Consider the following 20,633-nt stretch of genomic DNA (forward strand, 5'->3'; position numbering starts at 1 on the left):
GTCACGATAAAGCAGCATTCCATTTGCCTACAGGCGGCACTCGTGCCACTACTAGGAGATGTGGCAAACATGCCACTATTTGCTTCCACTGCATCACACACCAGCAAGTAGGACATGCCATATCTATGTACCTGTGTAGTATGTATGCCAATGCACATCCTTGGAAAGTCAGTCCCAGCTGCTGCCTCAACTAGGACTACACACCTCTGACATAACAAAGAGAATCTATCAGTCAGCAATAAGCCTCTGTCTCAATGACTTGGTCTTCATGGCCTCAGGTGCAAGACTTGGTATCTGCCAGTTTATGGAACTTAGTGCTTATGATTAACAGACTGCCGTTCCCTTGTTGTATGTCTGTACTTGTTCTTATTTCACTCAACAGTGATAGTAGGCAGCACAACATGAACAACTTCTAGATTTTTCAGTTTGCTATAAAGTCAAGAGACAATTCACACAATTTCAGAAGGTTTTCATATTCTTTATACAAGACTTACATGTCTGTTGAAATAAAGCTGATATTGTTTTGTAATAAACCTGGAAACTTTGTTTTGCTTGTGGATTCCAGCTGAGGTCACAAGACATGAGAATTCTACCCTACTAAAAATTGTTTGTTCCTAGATTTGCATGATTTATGTGAAAGCCTTCATTCTCCGTTTTGGAACAAACAGTAAAGTTTTTCTGTAAATTTAGTATTTCAAAAGTCATTACTACCAAAAAATTTTTGTTTTTCAGCATGTTCTGATCTAAAAATGATATTATTTCCAAAATTCTGTGCCATACTTTCATAGCCCTGGTTTTTCAGTTTCCAAGCAGGTATTGTTTCACTTACATATTCTGTTACTTTGTTAATTATTCCTATTGGAAAAGTCACTTCCTTGAAAATTCTTGGCAGACTTTAGGAATCCTTGTGCACATTACTACTTCCCTCTTATAAAGTAGTACCTGTTATTTTGTCATTTACTAACCATACATATTTTGGTGAAACAAATTTACTTCAATGCCTACAGTACTTTTTATCTTTCATTTTTCTATCTTCTAATGTTTAAAATGTAGTAGTCCAATATTTTACCATTTTATAATTTATCTTATACACAGGTCTTTATATAGGAGGAGCACACAAAACCATAGTCAGTCAGAGGGCAGCAAAAATGGTCACAGGTTTGTTTGATCCATGGGAGAGTGTCACAGATACACTAAAGGAACTGAGCCAGAAAACTCTTGAAGACAGACGTAAACTACCTCACAAAAGTCTGTTAAGAAAGTTTCAAGAATATACTACAAACCCCTATGTATTGCTCACATAGGGATAACGAGGATAAGATTAGAATAATTACTGATGCTCATAGGTATTCAAACAATCATTCTTCCCATGCTCCATACGTGAAGAAGAAACCCCAATAACTGGTAAAATGGGATGTACTCCCTGCCGCGCACTTAACATTGGTTTACAGGGTATAGATGTAGATGCAGACAGAGAGGAGGCATCTTTGAGCCACCTGTGGTCTCTGGTCTGTTATAGATGAGTATGAGCAAGATTTGATATGTAAGAACTATATAAATGTCTGTACCCTTACACACTTATGCTCAATATACTAGATAACCTCATGGTTCAACCAAGATAAGGCATGCCACAACAAAAATGATACTTTACAAATACTAAAAGGACTGTAATCTTGGACGGTTGTCAAAAAACACACTTCATACCATGTTTCTGCAGAATACAACCAATTCTGTTGGAAATACTACATGCCTAACACAAAATGGCTTAGGCATGACCTCATTAATTTCACCACTCATCTTATTCACAGTTGGTCAATAGTGCAACAATCATCTGATATGTCTTTCATTACAATAAATCTGGCATAAGATGACATTACAGTGCACTAACTCAGATAATAAATTTTCAGAGTCTGATATGACATGGGCCCTATGAACAAAGTTATGAAGTACCACTTCAAACAGAGCAGGGTGGTGACAACTATCAGCCTGAAGACACAAATCTGTGTGAGTTGGTTTTCAACAAATGTACTATCAACACTCCTCCTGAACAACACATCAAAGAAGGGAAGGGAACCATTCTTTTCCATCACTATTGTGAAGTGAATATAAGGGTGGACTGAATTTAGATATTATAAACAGCTGTTTAAATTCTCAATTCCTTGAGGTCAGACAACCTAGGTATCTAAGAAATGCTGCCAACACCATGCACATTCCTTGAAATCTTCCATAAATAGACAGAATAATAGATGTCAAAGAGTTCCCCGTTACAACTTCATCTGGTTGTTCATAGAACATGCTGAATAAATAGTAAATGAAAGTCAAGAATCAGATTTATTATTTCAACATAAAACCTAACTCAATGAAGCACAGGAATGTGAGTGAAGAGGGAGACCATAGGAAATCATACTAAAATATCAGATTCATTCAAACACAATCCCTCTAACTGATATAAGAAATCCACAAGGTTCTTAATGTGATGTACACTTTGACCTATTAGTTGTCTCAACAGCACAGCAATGAGTTTTGTTACATGTTATGCTGCTGCACCAGTGTTACTGACAATATGCCTAACAGGAGCCACTTCTTTGTGGATCTTCAGAAGTACACAAAATCTAGGAGAGGACATCACAATAAGAATTAAGACTTTGAATAGTCTCCTATGACAAGGAACTTTTTCCAGTGTGTTGTTAGTCTTCCTCTCAATCCTTTTAATTGGATCAGTACTGAAGCTGTGATACACTGGCTCAGATAGTGAACACTGCAGCTTTTGAATGTAATCCTGCTTATACAATAGTAATATTGAAGCAGGCAAGATAACAATATCCATATCCAGCATGAGGGAACACAAAACAGTCCTCTCAGCTGCTGTAATATTACTCTTGGGGAACATGCTCAGTCAACTTGTCATGTTTCTTTCCTAACAACCTTGACAGTATCTGCAGATAGTTTAAAAATGTTCAACAGAACTTATAAAATAAACAACTGGTAAAAATTTAGGCATTAGACTATAGTTTAAACCTTTCTCCAGATCGAATAAAACTCTGTGATCTTAATCTCTTTCCTTTAGATTCATCACAGAATATCTACTTTTCCAAGTCTTGGAAAAGTTCAAACTCAGCTGAATGCTGTGCAGTTACAGAACAAAATTCCCATTGACTATGACAAAGATGTACCATACAATCAGTCTTAAGAAAATGATGGGATTTTCAAAACACTCATCAAAGGAAGCTAAATCAAGTCCCTGGAGACAAAATCCTATTGTGAGTGACTATAATCGATCATTTTGGAAATAAGAGCTAAACCACCACACTGCTTGATGTGGTTATCAGTAGGAGAATTACTGTGTGCATAACTCTGGGAAACATTCAAACAAAATGATGGTCTTGACATCATAACAAAAGTGAAAGTGCACATTGCAATCTCTCTCTTCAACTGTGTAATTTGTTTAACTTCTGAAAACACCGATACTTACCCCCCCCCCCCCCCCCATATAGGTAAAGAAAGTGAAACTTGAGATTCTCTCAGCATATTAAATGTTCAACCAACTTACAGGAATGTAGACAGCTGAGATCTTCAACAACTGCTAATATTTTGACAGGTACACACCCCATCTTTCTTTTCACTCTCATTCAAGTCTGATCATTACAGTTAATTGTAGTTAAGCCTATTTTGTATTAATGAATCTATTTTGATATCTATTGACATACACTTACTTTTTAATTAATGATCAGTTCTATGAACAGACAGATCAATTGCGCGACTGCTACGGTCGCAGGTTCGAATCCTGCCTGGGGCATGGATGTGTGTGATGTCCTTTGGTTAGTTAGGTTTAAGTAGTTCTAAGTTCTAGGGGACTGATGACCTCAGATGTTAAGTCCCATAGTGCTCAGAGCCATTTGAACCATTTTGAACAGATCAAGTTACGATGGGGAGCAGACAGTGGTCATGTGTGTGGGTTGTGCTTATGTGAATGTGCGTGTGTGTTTTCTACATAAGAAGAATGCATTTTGGCCAAAAGCTAAAATGTATAGCAGATTTTTCATTGTGCCTGTCTGTGACTCAACATGTCCTGTATTTGGTGAGTAGCAATCCATCCTTTTTATAATATTGTTGTTATTCCATCCTGGACTTTCCATTGTTTGAGAATTTAAAGAGCTTTTTAGAAGATATTAATTCAGTCTGCCTGGATATTTACTTCACAATGGTGGTGGAAAAGGGTGTCTGCCTTTCCTTTCTTGATGTGTTGGTCAGGAAGTAGGTTGATGGTGTGTTGGGACTCATCATTTATAGAAAGCCAACTGAAAATGATTTGTATCTTCAGGCTAATAGTTAAGCTCAGTGTGAAGGGGTGCTTCATACCTTGCTTCATAGTTCCTATGTCATCATAGACCCTGGAAGTTTGTGAGCTAACACACTTCAAACTCATCTTTTGCCAGATCTGTTGTAGTAAACACACATGTGTTGCACCACCAACCAACCGTGAATCAGGAGGATGATGGAAATAATTAGGTAGCACTAAGTCTATGGTCTTTTTGCCTTACACAGGTAGCATTTCCAACTGGATTCCTCATATTTTGTGGTAACATGGTGTGAAGTGTATTTTTGACTACCATCTAAGATTAGTATTGTTTTAGTGTCCTTAATTGATGAATGTTCACATATGTGGGGTGTCTATCATTTGCCTTGTAGTTTTGGCATGTCATACATCGGCCAAACCATGAAGACCATGGAGGATTGGTGTATTGAGCATAAATGTTACACATGCATATAACAGCTGAGCAAATCTGCTACTGCAAAACAATGCTTTGGTACCACTGCCCCATGAAATGTAACACACATATATTGTGCTGTACGATTTCAGCTACTGGGATAGTTTATGAATGAAAAAATTGAGATTAAATTAGCAAGTGACCTTATAAACATAATGCAGTTTTCTCTTAATTTATGTCTGAATTCTTGCTCTTTCTCTGGCCAAATAACGTCCGCAGCTCGTGGTCGTGCGGTAGCGTTCTTGCTTCCCGCGCCCGGGTTCGATTCCCAGCGGGGTCAGGGATTTTCTCTGCCTCGTGATGACTGGGTGTTGTCCTTAGGTTAGTTGGGTTTAAGTAGTTCTACATTCTAGGGGACTGATGACCATAGCTGTTAAGTCCCATAGTGCTCAGAGCCATTTTTTTGGCCAAATAACACACTGACAAAGATAATGCTCTGTGCTCAACTGTTGTTAATTATTGTTCACTACCAATAACTTCTGACATTGGTAATCTGTGGCTGTGAAGTGCCATGACTTGTTTACAGAGTTTTTGTGTATGTGTATGTGTGTGTGTGTGTGTGTGTGTGTGTGTGTGTGTGTGTGTGTGTGTGTCGTCTGTTGTCCTTCTGCATATACCATATTAGATTCTTGGTCAGTGTAGCCAAGCATACTGAGGTTTTAAATTTGCTTGCACAGTGCTCTATCATCACACTTGTGTCTAGAAAATGAAAGGGTGTGCTTCTATTGAAATACCAGTGGATGTCAGAGATGTCACCTGGCTGCAGTCCCATAAGTTAAGTTCTTACATTTATTATTTTTACTGAAAAGGCAAAAAGACATTGTCAAGCTTACATGGTTTAGATGGTTTTCAGTAACAGATTTTGCTCCTTCACTTCCTGCAGAACAACCAACAATAGTTTAGGTTATATGGAAACTTTTTTGCTAACTTCTCTTTCAATTTTGAATTCCTCATTATTCTGCTTGAATCTAATGGAAGTTGAAAAACTGATATATATTCTGTAGCATACTAAAATAGGAATAATCAATGGATAATTTCTCATGGACTGTCAGTACAGATTCTATCAAAACTGAATTGAAAACTTCCTCAAAACCTATGAGTCCCAGGAAAGTGGCAACTTGTGCAAATTATTCTGTTACTATGTTATTACTTGAAAATTTTCCATTGTGTTACATCCATGTCTAAAGACAACAAGCTGCTTATCCTGAATAAAATCAAATATTTTTATGTGTTACTGATGACAATTTTAGTGAATTTTTGTAGTAGTAATAGTAGTTTTATTCAACCACAGATAAATTTCACAAAAATATTGGACCTGTCTTAGTATCACAGCAGAGAAGTATGTATTCATAGATTTACAGGTCTTGTTTGACATGGATGGGCAAATAGTTGGCTATCGCATTGGGCCTTATAGTACAAACCATCATGGCCTTTACATTGTAATTTAAAGAAATCATGAAAAATATAATTCAGAGACGCCAGACAGAAATTAGAACCTCTACCTTCCCAAATATAAGGCCACTGTAACTTCATTCTATTTATGCCTAGTGTACAATAGAGTCTTGTTCATACATTTGTGCAAAGTAGTTATTTCATAGGGTAGAAAGCTACCACTACACTGTTCATTCTCTTCTCGGGACCAATTGCTGCACACACCATATTCATATTATTTTATATCATAAAAAGCTGATGCTTGACTGTTCATTTCACAACAGAAATGCTGCACATACCACACACACACTATCCATTGGCAACAGGATCATGATGATTATGTTTGGTTTCCATTTTGTGTACCACAACTTTCTATTCACTTGCCACAAAATTTGAGTCAACAGCCCTCCATAACAAGTTCAGTGTGGAATTCAGAAAGAAGATAAGGTGTAGTAATAAAAAACGCAGAGCTCCTGTATCAGGTTTTCCAGGGAATATCTCACCCATTACCTATTCTGTGTCATCTAAGTAGTCCTTAACTGTATAGAATGTATAGTTTACCTAGCACTTTTTACAGCCTTTTTAAATAACTTACAAGGGGACCCTCCATACTGTAAATTGCGGATTTTGATGCGCTTCAAATATGTTGTAGAGGCACTTACCCTGAGTACCTGGCTATCCGATTTTATAGCGACGGGGCTTGGTTTTTGAGAAAATTGATTTTGAAGTTCATTGCGTGCTTTGTATACCTGTAACATTAAGATATATTCTGAGCAATTCAGTGTGGTGCAGTGGTAAAGGTTCATGGCTACTGCGCTGGAGGTACCGTATTCAAATGCTGCTGGCACACACTTTTTTTTCCAAAATCCACCAAATTTTTCAATTTTATTTCAAAGAATATCAACAGTGTAAGTTGTGCAAAATTATAAAGATATATTCAATTACTAATTTTTTACATAATTATTCTGGTTGTGGTTCGCAGTTGGAGTTCCAAATGTTCGTACAACAGTCGCTTCTTGCATTACCTGAATTCGATCTCTGCCCATTATGCAATAACTGTTCAGAAAATTTGGTCCTAATGTTCAAAAACGAGTAGATGAATTAACTGGGAAATACAGAAATGTAGGCATGTCCTGCACGAAATCTGGGAAGTTCACGAAACTGGTGTAAGAAAAATTTTTGTGTTATGTCATTCTTCCACACGTGGGACAGAAGAAATTTTTGTACATTATCGATTCATTGGGAGGGCAAACCAATTCAATTTTATACAATCATCTATTCACTGATGAAAGGAAAGCGAGCACCTGCACCCTAAAAGTGGTCCCACCAAAGTGCACTGCTTATTGCCAGCCCTGCGAAGTTTATTTTTACCGACAGGTGTAAATCTTCATGAAAATTATTCAGAATGCTCCCGACTTGATGAAAGACAATAGAGAAATGGCTTCTAGGGAAGATTTGATAAAATTACATTCGCTAATCCTACATAAATTCAGCGCACCTAATTTTGAAAGCATGATTAGATACGCATGGTTCGCATTGAAATTAGCAGATGAAAGAGAAATCTTTCTGAATCCAAAAGAATTGTGTTTCCTGGTATCATTCATGAAGAAACCATGCGCCTGCAAGACAGTTGCTTTCATAAAATGGGCATGGTGCTGCGAAAATTTGTGCTTCAGTTGTTTCTATGATAAGTATCACCCACAATATTGTTCTGGCACATCAAGCAATGTGGACGATGAAAAATAAGATTTTGTAATATTGTATGACAGAAAAAATTAATATCTAAATATATGTTTATACTTCTGCACACCTTACACTGTTTGTTGATATTCTTTGAAATAAAATTGAAAAATCTGGTCAATTTTGGAAAAAAAAAGTATACCAGCATGATAGCCGTGAACCTCTACTGCTGCACTATGCTCACTTGCTCAGAATATATGGGATGTATGATTTTCTCAAAAACCAAGGCCCGTTGCTAAAACCAGATAGCCAGGCACTCAGGGTATTTTTGAAGCACAACAAAATCTGTGATTTACAGTATGGAGGGTCCACTTGTTAGTTTTAGTAATCTCTTAATATTTTAGGCAATTTATATTACAGTTTTCCTTACTATAAAATGCTGTTTAAGTTTTATGTTTGTCCTTTCTTGGTAAATATGAGGGTCAGTCAAATGAAAACAGCACACACAACACAACAGAACATGGAATGGTTACATTCAAATGTAATCAATCACCACACATGTTAAGACATTTATCTCACTGGGGGATAACATTATCAATTTCTGTTTCATCTCTAGCACTTCCTCAGGCAACTGAAACCAAAGTCCATGCATGTCTTTCTTCAGGTTGCCAGAGATGTGAAAATTGTATGGTGGAAGATCTGAGCTGTACAGAGGATGTTGCAGTGGTTCCAGATCAGATCACTAAAATGTAACCTTCATCCAATTGGTAGTGTGATGGCAGGTGTTATTGTGCAATAGAATGATCCTGTCCAACAGCCTTCCAGGGTGTTCTGATTTTGTGGTCCACCAGAGTTTCAGCAAAGTGTCTTCATAGGGCTGTGCACTGATTGTGCTTCCACACTTGAGGAACTCAATGAGCAGAGGACTCCTGCAGTTGAAGGAGGTCATCATGACCTTACCAGAACCTGTATGAAGACCTCTTGATCCCTTTGGCAGGGCAAGATGTTGGACATTTCCACTGTTGGCCCTGCTTTTTGCCCTCAGAGTATTGGAATGCTGCCAGAGAGAATAATCCTGTTGCATGATCTACACTTCAACGATTTCAGTGAGAAGTATACAGCCCAGATTTTTCACCATGTGGTTTTCACATCTTTGGCGACCTGAACAAAGACATACATGTATGTCAGTTGGAGTTGGACCAAAAAGTGCAAGAGTGGTTCTGAATGGATATGTCAGTGACCAACCATGTTCTAATAAACAGGAGCTGTTCATCTTGCCTCCCAGTGGGACAAATGTCTTAATGTGTGTGGTGATTACTTTTAAATGGAACCATTTTATGGTCCCATTGTGGTGACTATTCAGTCTAGATCTTGTTCTATTGGACATAAATGTAATACACTAAAATGTGTCCCACCGACTATTTAATTACTTAAATTCCTTCCCTGTAGTTCAGAGAATAAAATTAATTTTTGATGTAAATTTGTATCATATAACAGAAAATTGTCATTGGGCTGCACCACTTCTTAGGTTAAGTTAATTATGATTCTTGTCCATAATAGCTAGGGATAAAACAAGTAGTTCAGAAAGAGAGTTCTCTGAAGAGAAAATCCTAAAGATTTGTATATCTCTTGTAGGTTTTGTACTGCAGGATGAAGTCATACTTGCTGATGTTCATAAATGTTCGGGATTACAGAGATTGTTGTTATGGCCAAATGCTGCAGAGCTTTACTACAATATTTGTTCCATAAACATACACTGAACCATTATCATTTTGTGAGTTGTTATTTTTCTCTCTGTATTAGGTAGTTTATAAGGAATTTTCCACAGTGTTGTATATACTGAAAAATTAAAAGTAAAATGATAGATATTTATCTGTTTCTAATTCACAAATGACAACTTGAAGGATTTTCATAATATTGGTCTTACCCATGTCATAAATGTGACACCATTTTCACCTGTGATAAGGAAATGTTCATTTCTCTTAGGTCGAAATGTAACATGCTTGACAACACCCAGATCATTTCCCAGTTGACAGCTGCCTGTAAAAGGGAATAAATTCATTTTACAATTAATCATAATGATAGGACTTTGTGTAATGGTATTTTATTTACAAAATTTAAATATCACTGTACAAAAATTAAAAAGTATCTGCACAACATTTCAGGAAACTAAAATTCATAACTGAACACCATATGTAAATATGGCATATGTAAATATGGCATAGTGAGCCAGGCAGTGCTTTGTAACTGCTAAATATACATGAGAATTGGACATATGTCCTAATATTCTTTCCACCCCCCCTCCCCTCCCTCTTTGTGTCCATCTCCTCCTCCCCAATCTCACACTCTCATTGCCCATGCCCTACTTCTCCCTCCTCTCTCATCACTTCCTCCCACTTCTCTCTGTCCATATCTTTGTCACCCCCTCTCTTTCTCCATCTCTTCTTCCCCCTCTCTCTGTCTATCTCCTCCTTCTCCTTCTCTCTGTCCATTTCTGCCCCCCCCCCCTCCTTTGTCCATTGCAGTGCAACATGGGCCATTAGTGAGAATGACCTATGTTCCACTGAGGACGCTCATGCTAATGAAAGGTTATCATGTCTCTTATAATCATTTTATATTGTGGAAAAAAATCCTCTGTGCGCATCTGATCTGTGATCTGTGAATTTGGTATGTATGCAGTGACATAACACAGCAGCAGCAAGGCACAGCATGGTGAGTGTGATAGCACTTGCTGGACGTAGATGTTTATGCCTTGGTAACTTCCCTTGAAGGTGTCATAAACAGCTCAGAGAAAATGTTCATAGGACAATGTAAATTCTCAAGACAAATGAAAATTGTAAATCTTAGATATGAAGTTGAGGTCTCATGCGATCAGGTTTAGAGATCAATGTGTTCGATCTTTGGATCTGTCTTCATAATTGATGTAAATGAATGAAACAATATAGAAGATTATGTCTGACAATGTGTTTGTCATTCAATGTCTAGAAGTAGTAAGACACTCTCTTTCAGCCTCACCCTGCCTGGATACAAAGTCAAGAAGAATAAGTTCATGCACAGCCATGGTATGGAATAGTTGAACCATTACACAAGAAAAAAGACAACCATACTGGAAGAAGGACAATCAAAAGTAACTTAGACCTCATCACACTGACTGATCCACCACAAAGTGTTCCCTACTCATGGTGTTACAGCCAAGGCACTGCACAAACATGGGAGGAAACATGGTAACATAAAACCATCACCTCTTCCTCTCTGCCTTTGTCCTGTAGCTTTGTGTATTGCTACTGCAAACAAAAAAGTTATTTGTAACTGAAGTCACTTTAAAATTAATGGATGAATTGCTTGTCATTGTTATTACATGGAGTACAAGAGAGACATTTCCAGGTGCTGAATCTGCGGGGACAGTAGTCAATGACATTATTTCTCACAGTTTATATTTTTCAGACAGGTAGTACTACAAGAACTCAGAAAATTCAGATGCCACAGTAGTATTCTAATCATGGGACAGTAAGCCATAAATACAACTTTCCAGTTTTCTGTTAAAAGTGACTGAGGAATAAAACAAAACAGCACATTGTTGTGTGTACAATTTTTGTTTAAAATCATATACAACGAGCAAGAATACATATGGGAGAAACAATTTGTCTTTAAATGACTTACTATCACACTTAAAACTGACAGCATAGCAAAGCATTGCCTTTCTCACAGTCTGTTTTAACAGAAGACCTGTGCATGGTTGTTTTAAAAAATGCAGGGAGTTAGCGGTGTAAATGAAGATGTTTCTTTACTTAATTTGCAGACCAATAATTAATTAGAAGCAGTATATTTTTATGTTCATTAATACCTTTAAGAACATGTGGCACAATGGCACAAGCAGACCATTTACGTTTATTTTCCCCCGGGAAGCAGACACAAAACAAAGAGACTATACCTGCAGGTGGGTCCACTTCATTGTGCAGTTATGACTGTGCAGAAGGTATCAAGTACTAAATTACATATTGCATATGTGTGAAGACTGTTAGACACAGAGAAGGAAGAACTAACACAATGAACTGGGTATATATGATGGTACCAATAATATCACAATATTTGCATCTACATCCCTGTATACTCTGTGTATGTTTATTGGAAGTGTCATGCTAAACTTTGAAGTAAGTCACTCAACAACTTTCGAAATTTTTAATAATAATGTTTTAATAAAAATATATAGTTTATATCTGTTCAATTTTTATTAGGACATTTTGTAAAAAATTGAAGTAAATTGGTAAATAATAACTTTCTGAGGATTTTCTAACAATGTTTCATTTATACTTTGTAATACAAGATTATATAGCTTATGTCCATCCAATAAAGATTTGGAGTAAACTGTACAATAATTTTTCCAGATTTTTACTAACAATGTTTCCCCTATTTGCCCATTATGTATTATATAAATATTTATAAATTTCATACATATTAAAGTATATAGCATATATGTCTGAATGTTCATTAGAGCGTTGTGTAAAAATTTGAAGTAAATCAGTAAAAGGAATATATATTCAAAATGTTTCTTAGAATATTGTTTAAAAATTTGAAGTAAACTGGTAAGGAATGTTTCTTTTTTGAGAGTTATGGAAGCCTCTTGTCTTTGTATAGCAGCATAGATTTATAACTACTTGTTTGACTTAAGAGCAGGCACAGGGCAAAATTGAGGAAAATTTCGAATTTTTTTATTACATAATTTATCAGATTATTTATTTAAGAATAACATTGCAAAGTTTTATAATCAAATTCTGGCTATAAATATGTTTTAACAAAATTTGTTTGGGTGTCTGCACCTGCCACACCCCCTGTTTCTATGCTGTGATCCACACCTTCTGTATGCCAAAAGCTGAAACAAATTGCAATGAGTCTGGCAAACTGTGAGGAAGATTGTCTTTGCTTATTCCTTTGTTTACAATGTGGTTTTATTAATAGTATGTGCTACAAACTTATTTCAGTTTTAGTTTTGTGTATATCAAACTGTTTCACTTGAAATGGGTTGTAACAGTGGACACATATACTCAAAACAGTGAGGAAATGTCAAATTTCACATGTAAAAGCAACAGGAAATTTAAGTAACAGTGTTACAGATGATGCTCTTAAGTGTGAAGAACAATGTGTATGCCTTCACAGCTGGCATCTTCATTATTTAAAATTTCTGGGCTGGGAGGCCATGGTTGATCTGTAAAACTTCTTTTTCCTGACATTTTGTTGAAATCTGTGGGCAACATCTTCCAAGATGAGTCAATGACTGGCTGCCAGGCCACGGAGGTCACATTTGTATAGAGCACATAGAGGGCAGCACCATATGTCATGTGGGGCCGACTGTAAGTCTCTCTCTGACTAACATCATTATTCTCAATTGAAGGAAATTGATTGTCACATAATTGGTGCAAAGTTGACCGCCACGTATTGTCTAACTTTAACCCTTCCTCTTTTTGATTAAAATTATTGTGGCATTTCTGAATCTCAATAGCTTCTTTATAGATACGTGCTGTAGGGAAGCAGCCTACTCACGCCATAGTAAATTCACATCAGTCTTTCTATTGTGTGCCAGCCAGTCCGCTGTAACTAGCTCTGACGCCATAAATGTTGCGCAATACTTTAAAAATCAAGTGAATATCCTGAAACGGTTCTAGCATGTCAGGAGTAATACTAAATTAATATGTGTTGAATATCAGTTCGATAACTTTAACCATTTTCGAAATTTGGACGTTTTTCTGTAAAAATCATTGGCGCAACAGAAAAGAGCTAGAGACTTCAAAATTTATAATCAGATTCCTTTTTCATAAATATTTAATAGAAACAGTCTTCTGGATCTCAAAATTTAAGATTTTAGTTGAAATTCAATATTTTCTGGTTTTTGTCTTAAAACTTAAGGAAGCAAGATAGATTAAGTAGGCTAATAAATAAGGCTAGGATGTTTATATTTAAGTAGGTTGGAAATCCGCTATAACTATGAAGATGTGAGAAGTTTCATTTGAATACCAATAAAACTATAGCGACAGCGTATCTCCAAAGGGCCAGTTCAGAGCTCGTCTACTGCGTGCAGTGTAATTAAATTAATTCTCTCGCCCAAAATATTTAACTTAGCCACGTCAAAATTTTATTATCAATACTTACCTGTGTGCTGAATGCACATTTAAATTAAGAGCTTCATCGGCCATCAGTAAAAGAAACTATGATTTATTCGATAACTTAATGTGGTGCATTACTAGCCCAGCGGCTAGTCGGGAGAGCCGATTTGATCAGGCGTTCCCTTAGCCGTCCGCACCGTGGCTTTATATATAAGAACGCTGCGTGAGGAAGCAAGGCCCCAGTTCTCTCCAGATGCTGAATAGCACGTCATCTGTGTCGGGAGTCGCGTCGCGTCGCGTCGGTATCATTGCTACAAACAGCCTCGGATGCCGTATCAAGTTACTTGAGATACGCGTAACCATGAAATCATTTTCGAGTGAAGTGTTAATTCTGGGATGATTTCCATTATCTAACTTCAGTTTGCGTATTGTCGTATTTTCACGTGCCGCCGCGGGACAAACATTCTACCATTATTTAGCGTGGCGTTTCATGAACCTTATCATCAAATTATGGCGAGCATTCATTTAAATATTTAATTTGGACAGTTATAGTGGTATCAGCGCATTAGACTCTGAACTTCTCTGTTAGTTAGATTGTGTGGATTCTTTTGTTTTCATCTGTGACTTTCAGAATACAGAACGTTTTTTTTTTTTTTTTTCACGACCGTTTTTGATTATAAATCCCAGACAATCTCCTAATTCCTCAGAGCTATAAGCTGCAGCTATAAGTGTGTTTCTCAGATGAAGTGGGCACTAGGAATTCTAATTACAGGCTTCACGTTTTGCTAATCACTTTCTGGTTGCCAATCTTGTAGTTAGAGAGCCAGTGTTGAGAACGGCAAAAGACAGCATAAATAATAGGAACATTTTTAACAACAATAATTCCACCCGCCGCCGCACATATGATGCATCGGCCGGGAAATACTACATTTCTACATTCTACAGGATTTTTATATACCAACATTTAAAAAATTCCACCCGCCGCCCCACATATGGTGCATCGGCCGGGAAAAGCAGTGTTTCTACATTCAAACAAATTATAATATAACAACGTACTATTCTACTCGCCACCCCACAGTGCATAGTAATGAAATGTCCTGGCTAGCACGCCTGTCTCACAAAATTTTATTTCATGATCACCGTCTTTAAAAACATGTTCTGCTACAGCTGATTTATTGGTATTTCCCAGTTGACAGTTCCTTTTGTGTTCATTTATGTGGGTATTGACACTTGTTTTCATTGTTCCAATGTAAACTTTCACACAGCTACACATAATTTTATACACCCTAAGAGATGCTAAGGGGTGTCCAGCATCTTTTGCCGATCTTGAACACTCATTAATCTTCTTGGGGGGATGGAGTGCCTCCTATGTAACACTTTTAAGCATATTCCAATGACAATATTTTGTACTAAATGTGTAATAATATGATTATGTGATTCATATATGTGCTTATATGCAATCAGCATGAGGTATCTTTTTACAAAAATATATGCATTGACATTGGAAATTGCTGTTCGTGCACTAGTATCATATAAATTTTATATAAATTAAAATAAGTAATGTAAATCACGGTACATTAAAAAATTCTCATGACAAGAAATGTACTCTTGCAGCGTAAAAAACATAAATTACAAAAATTCAAAGTACATGCTACCAAGACTGAAACACTTGTATGTGACATTTCAATAACAGTGAAGCAAATCAGACAAATTCATGTACTGAAAAAAATGACACACATCAAAATGGAATATCTCAAGCAGATAGTGTAATATGTCCAATATTACTGATACTTTAAGGTTCTGAGCTTGTTCAGATCACCAATAGTAGTTTTGACCATTTGTAATGCTACATCATCTACACTTTGAAAGTTTAGCAAAAATTTTCTATCGGTTGTTGCCTTACATTTTATGAACTTTCCAACTTAATCTATACCCTACTGATGGTCAAGGCTCAAACAATACTCTCACACCCATTACCATGCACCTAATGGTTTATAAGGCCTTTCCATAACAACTTACATTAAAGAGATGTTTTCAATAAGGAGACATATAGTTCACTGAAAACAATGTACCATTTCTTTATTTCACATTTCTTCTTTTTTTTCATCAAACTTTTCCTGTTCCTTGCTGCATTCTTCCATTTAGGAAATGAATACTAAACTTTCTAATCAAAGTGCCTCTATTACAGTTTACTGTGTCCATTTGCTAGCAGCAATACCTACTCATTCCCACATTTAGACATCCAACTTTGATTCAGAAAGGTGATTTCATGCCTAAACAAGCACATCATTTTACATCCTGCAGTCATCCATGAACAACTTACAACTACAAGGTCTCATGAATAACTACAGTTATGATAGTAACATTTCAATGTGATCAAAAAGACTGACAGCTTACTCTAAACATGGACATACATAAGTTTTACATATCACTAAGCACAAAAATTTAATATACTAAAGGTGATTCATTCCTCCATGAACCATGAACCTTGCCAAGGGAGGGTGACTTTCATGCCTCTGTGATAGGGACAGCCATACCACAGGTGCAACCCTATCAGAGAGGGATCTGTGGATAGGTGAGACCTCTACATCATTCCTGAAGGGAAGTAGCAACCTTTTCAGTAGCTGTACATGCAAAAGTCTGGATGACTGGCTGATCTGGCATTGTAACACTAACCAACTTGGCCATACTAAAACCCCCTGTGGCATTGGGGGTTAGAATTGGCCCGCTGTATTCCTGCCTGTCATCAGAGGCGACGAAAGAGAGTTTCCAACTTCTCGGCTTTTCTGTGATGGTCCCCTCACAGGTTTGACCTCCACCTTTTCCAAATTTCTGTTGATAGTGCATATCATTTGGGGAAGGACACCTTACGTTATGTTTTTTTGTCTGTCCATCATGCACCAAGATTTTGCATGGTACTCATTGTCATGTAGCAGGCTTTGCACCCAATGTCTTACGGGTTGCCTACTTCTCGTCTCCTGCGCCGTACCATCCTTTGTGCCCACGACAATTCTGGACCACTTCAGCACCCAACATCCAGTGCGGTAGCCAGTCTGTTGTGATGGGGCTGTCATGTACCCTCTTGGTGGTAGCCCCCTGACAACACAGGCATCGCAATGCTGATGCCAGAGCTGAGACCTCCCCTCATATGCCAAAGAGTAGGTGCCCATCCTTCTGGGGCACCAGGACTCCCAGCAATGGCCCTTGCTGAGGATGGGTGGCACCCATGGGGAGAGCCCCTGGTCGGAGTGGAACGCAACAGGGTGGATGAGCCGCAATGAAACAGGTTAAATCGAATCAAGCTGGTGGACACTGGGCCCCAGTTGTCTGAAAGTATGTCAGGAACAATTTTGATGCTGCGACCTATGATTCCCGATTGTTTCCCTCCCTGGCTACACCATGGGAGGACCATCGAGCGATCAGGTCTCAATATCCGTATTTGCCTCAGTACCTCGTTTGCAGCAGGACTGATGAAGAGACCTTTCAGGCAATGAAGCCCCAGTTTTTTGTCAACCATCTTGAAGATAGGTTTGGGGAAGTGGTGGAGTTGTCCAAAATGCATAGCGGGTCGATTTTGATGCAGACAGCCTCCCCAGCCCAGTCACGGGCACTGCTAGCCTGTGACAAGCTGGATGACATCCCACGATGCTGAGCTCTGACTACTTATCAGCCTTCACCCTTTCTTCTGCATTGATTTGTCACTGCCATGGCATTGCTCTTTTGGGCACCACCCCAGATGGGCCTTAAATAAAGCTGACTGGGACTCGTTCGCCTCCATTGCCACTATTGAGCCTCTTTCTAATGACGCCATTGATGTGGTGGTTCACACGATAACTAGCAGCATCATTTCTGCAGTGGAATATGCAATTCCCTGTTCTTCCGGGTCCCCTCAGGGGAGCACTGTGCTTTGGTGGTCAGCAGAGATCGCTGAGGTAATTAGAGATTGCAGGCACGTCCTCCAATGTCATAAGTGACACCCTTCACTGGAACACCTCATTGCCTTTAAGCGGCTCCATGCCCGGGCCTGACCCTTATTTGCCAACAGAAGCAGAAGTGCTGGGAAAGGTATGTCTCCACCATTGGCATCCACACCTCTCCATTGCAGGTTTGGACCAGGATTAGGTGACTCTGTGGATATCAGACTACTGTCAGCGTACCTGGGCATTCCCTGTACTGAATCATACACAATTGCAGAACTCTTTGCAGAGCATTATGCTCAGAGTTCCACTTGTATGAATTACCCACTGGTGTTTGCTCCCTGAAAGAGCGGTTGGAAAATTGAAGCCTTTCCTTCCATATGCACCACACCAGATCATACAACGCTCCATTCAGTGAGTGGGAATTCCAAAGTGCTCTAGCCGCTTGCCCTGATATGGCTCCCAGGCCAGATCGCATCCACTGTCCTCTCGGTGGACAGCCAGCAACACCTCCTAGACCTTTTCAACCATATCTGGGTTGAGGGTGAGTTCCCCTCACAATGGTGGGAAAGTGTCATCATACAAGTGTTGAAACCTGGCAAGAATGCACTGGAGGTGGACAGCTACCATCCCATTAGCCTCACTAACATTCTGTGCAAGTTGCTCGAAAGCATGGTGAGCTGGAGGTTGAGTTCACTGCTTGAGTCTCGGGGCCTCCTGGCTCCAACTCAGGGTGGGTTCCATCAGGTACACTCTGCCACTGATAATCTGGTCTGCCTGAAGTCTGCCATCCATACAGCATTTGCCCTCCATCAGCATCTGGTTTCCATCGTTTTTGACATGTGGAAGGCATACGATACAATACGGCAATATCACATCCTCACCACACTTCGTGGGTGAGGTCTTAAGGGCCTGCTCCTGATTTTTATTCAAAATTTTCTGTCGCTTCATCCTTTCCGCTTACAAGTTGGTTCCTCCCATAGTTCCTCCCGAGTCCAGGAGAATGGTGTCCTCCAAGGCTCTTTCTTGAGTGTCTGCCTCTTTTTTTTTGCTATCAATGGGCTCACTGCAGCTGTGGGAACATCCGTATCAGGTTCTTTGCATACTGATGACTTTTGCCTGTACTGCAGTTCCACTGGAATTGCAGTTGCTGAATGGCAGCTGCAGGGTGCTATCCGCAAGGCGCAGTCTTGTGCCAAAATGAACGGCTTCCAGTTTTTGACCCCAAGACTTGCGTCATGCATTTCTGCTGGTGTCACACTGTTCACCCTGAGCCATGGCTTTACCTTGACGGTGAACCTCTTGCTGTGGTGGAAACGAATCAGTTTTTGCGATTGCTTTTTGATACCCAGTTGACTTGGCTCCCCCATATTCGAAAGCTTCAACAATCGTGCTGGCGGCATCTGAACACTCTTTGTTGCTTGAGTCACACCAGCTGGGGTGCCGATCGGTCTACCCTTTTCTGACTGTATCAGGCGTTGATTCAGTCCTGTCTTGATTATGGGAGCCTGGCTTATGGTTATGCATCACCTTCTGCATTTTGGTTGCTTGACCCCATACTTCATTGCGGGATCCGACTCACAAATGGAGCTTTCTGCACAAGCCCTGTAAACAGCATACTTGTGGAGGCTGGTGTCCCTCCATTGCGGATCCGGCACCAATGATTACTGGCTGCTTATGCTGCACATGTTTGTAGCTTGCCCCGGGCATCCAAATTACTGTCTCCTGTTCCCCACCTCGGTCGTCCATCTTCCTGAACAGCGGCCCCAGTCAGAGTGTCCGATTGTGGTTCACTTCCAGTCTCTTCTTTCTGGGCTTGAGTTTTTCCCTCTCCCACCTCTTTTCTGGGCTCATATACGTATACCCCCATGGTGTGTGCCCATGCCTTCAGCTGGATTTGTCACAAAGACCGAAAGACTCAGTCCCTCCTGAGGCCCTCCGCCGACACTTTCTTTCCATCCTTGCCACGTTTTCTGGCTCTGCCGTAGTCTATACCAATGGTTCAATGGTTGCTGGTCAAGTTGATTATGCTTTTACTCTTGGGGAAGAATCTGAGCAATGCTCATTGCTGGATGGCTGCAGTGTTTTCACTGCAGAGCTTGTAGCCATCTCTTGCACCCTAGAGTATATCTGCTCCAGCTCAGGTGAGTCCTTCCTTATCTGTAATGACTCCTTGAGCGGTTTACGAGCTATTGACCAGTGTTTACCTCATTCTCGTCTGGTGATGGCTATCCAGGAGTTCATCCATACTCTTGCCCGTTGCGGCTGCTCCGTGGTTTTTGTGTAGACCCCAGGTCATGTCTGCATCCTGGGTAATGAACATGTTGACAGGCTGGCCAAACAGGCTATCAGTACACTGGCCCTGGAGATTGGCCTTCCAGAATGTGATCTCCAGTCAATATTGTGGCAAAAAGTCCTTGGTGCTTGAGTGCTGAATGGCACACCCTCAAGGAGATGACCGGTGTGTGGTGCTCCTTCTTGCGGACCCCTTGCAAGAACTACATTGTACTCTGCTGGCTACACATTGGCCACACCTGGCTGACGCACAGTTATTTATTGCGCCATGAGGACCCACCTCTCTGTCGCTGTGGTGCAGCATTGACAGTGGTCCACATTTTGTTGGACTGTCTGCTTTTAACTGCACTCAGGCAGACATTTGCGCTGCCTGATCTGCTCCCTGCACTTTTAACGAATGACACTGCCATGGCAGGTTTAGTTTTGAGTTTTATTCATGCAGG

The 20,633-nt window shown here is 39.4% G+C and overlaps 1 protein-coding gene across 1 annotated transcript in view; it reads right to left on the reverse strand.

The window, feature by feature from the left end:
• Positions 1-9,662: 9,662 nt before the first annotated feature.
• Positions 9,663-20,633, reverse strand: part of LOC126252118 (cilia- and flagella-associated protein 251-like) — a 146,439-nt gene continuing 135,468 nt past the window's right edge. Inside the window, exons 5-6 of the mRNA XM_049953020.1 lie at positions 9,808-9,920; positions 9,663-9,719 (exon numbers count right to left, since the gene is read on the reverse strand). Coding sequence (XP_049808977.1) covers positions 9,663-9,719; positions 9,808-9,920 — 170 coding nt within the window. The remainder of the gene's footprint in view (positions 9,720-9,807; positions 9,921-20,633) is intronic.

This window comes from Schistocerca nitens, chromosome 1 (genome assembly GCF_023898315.1).
Source record: "Schistocerca nitens isolate TAMUIC-IGC-003100 chromosome 1, iqSchNite1.1, whole genome shotgun sequence".
In the NCBI taxonomy this organism is placed as follows: Eukaryota; Metazoa; Arthropoda; class Insecta; order Orthoptera; family Acrididae; genus Schistocerca; species Schistocerca nitens.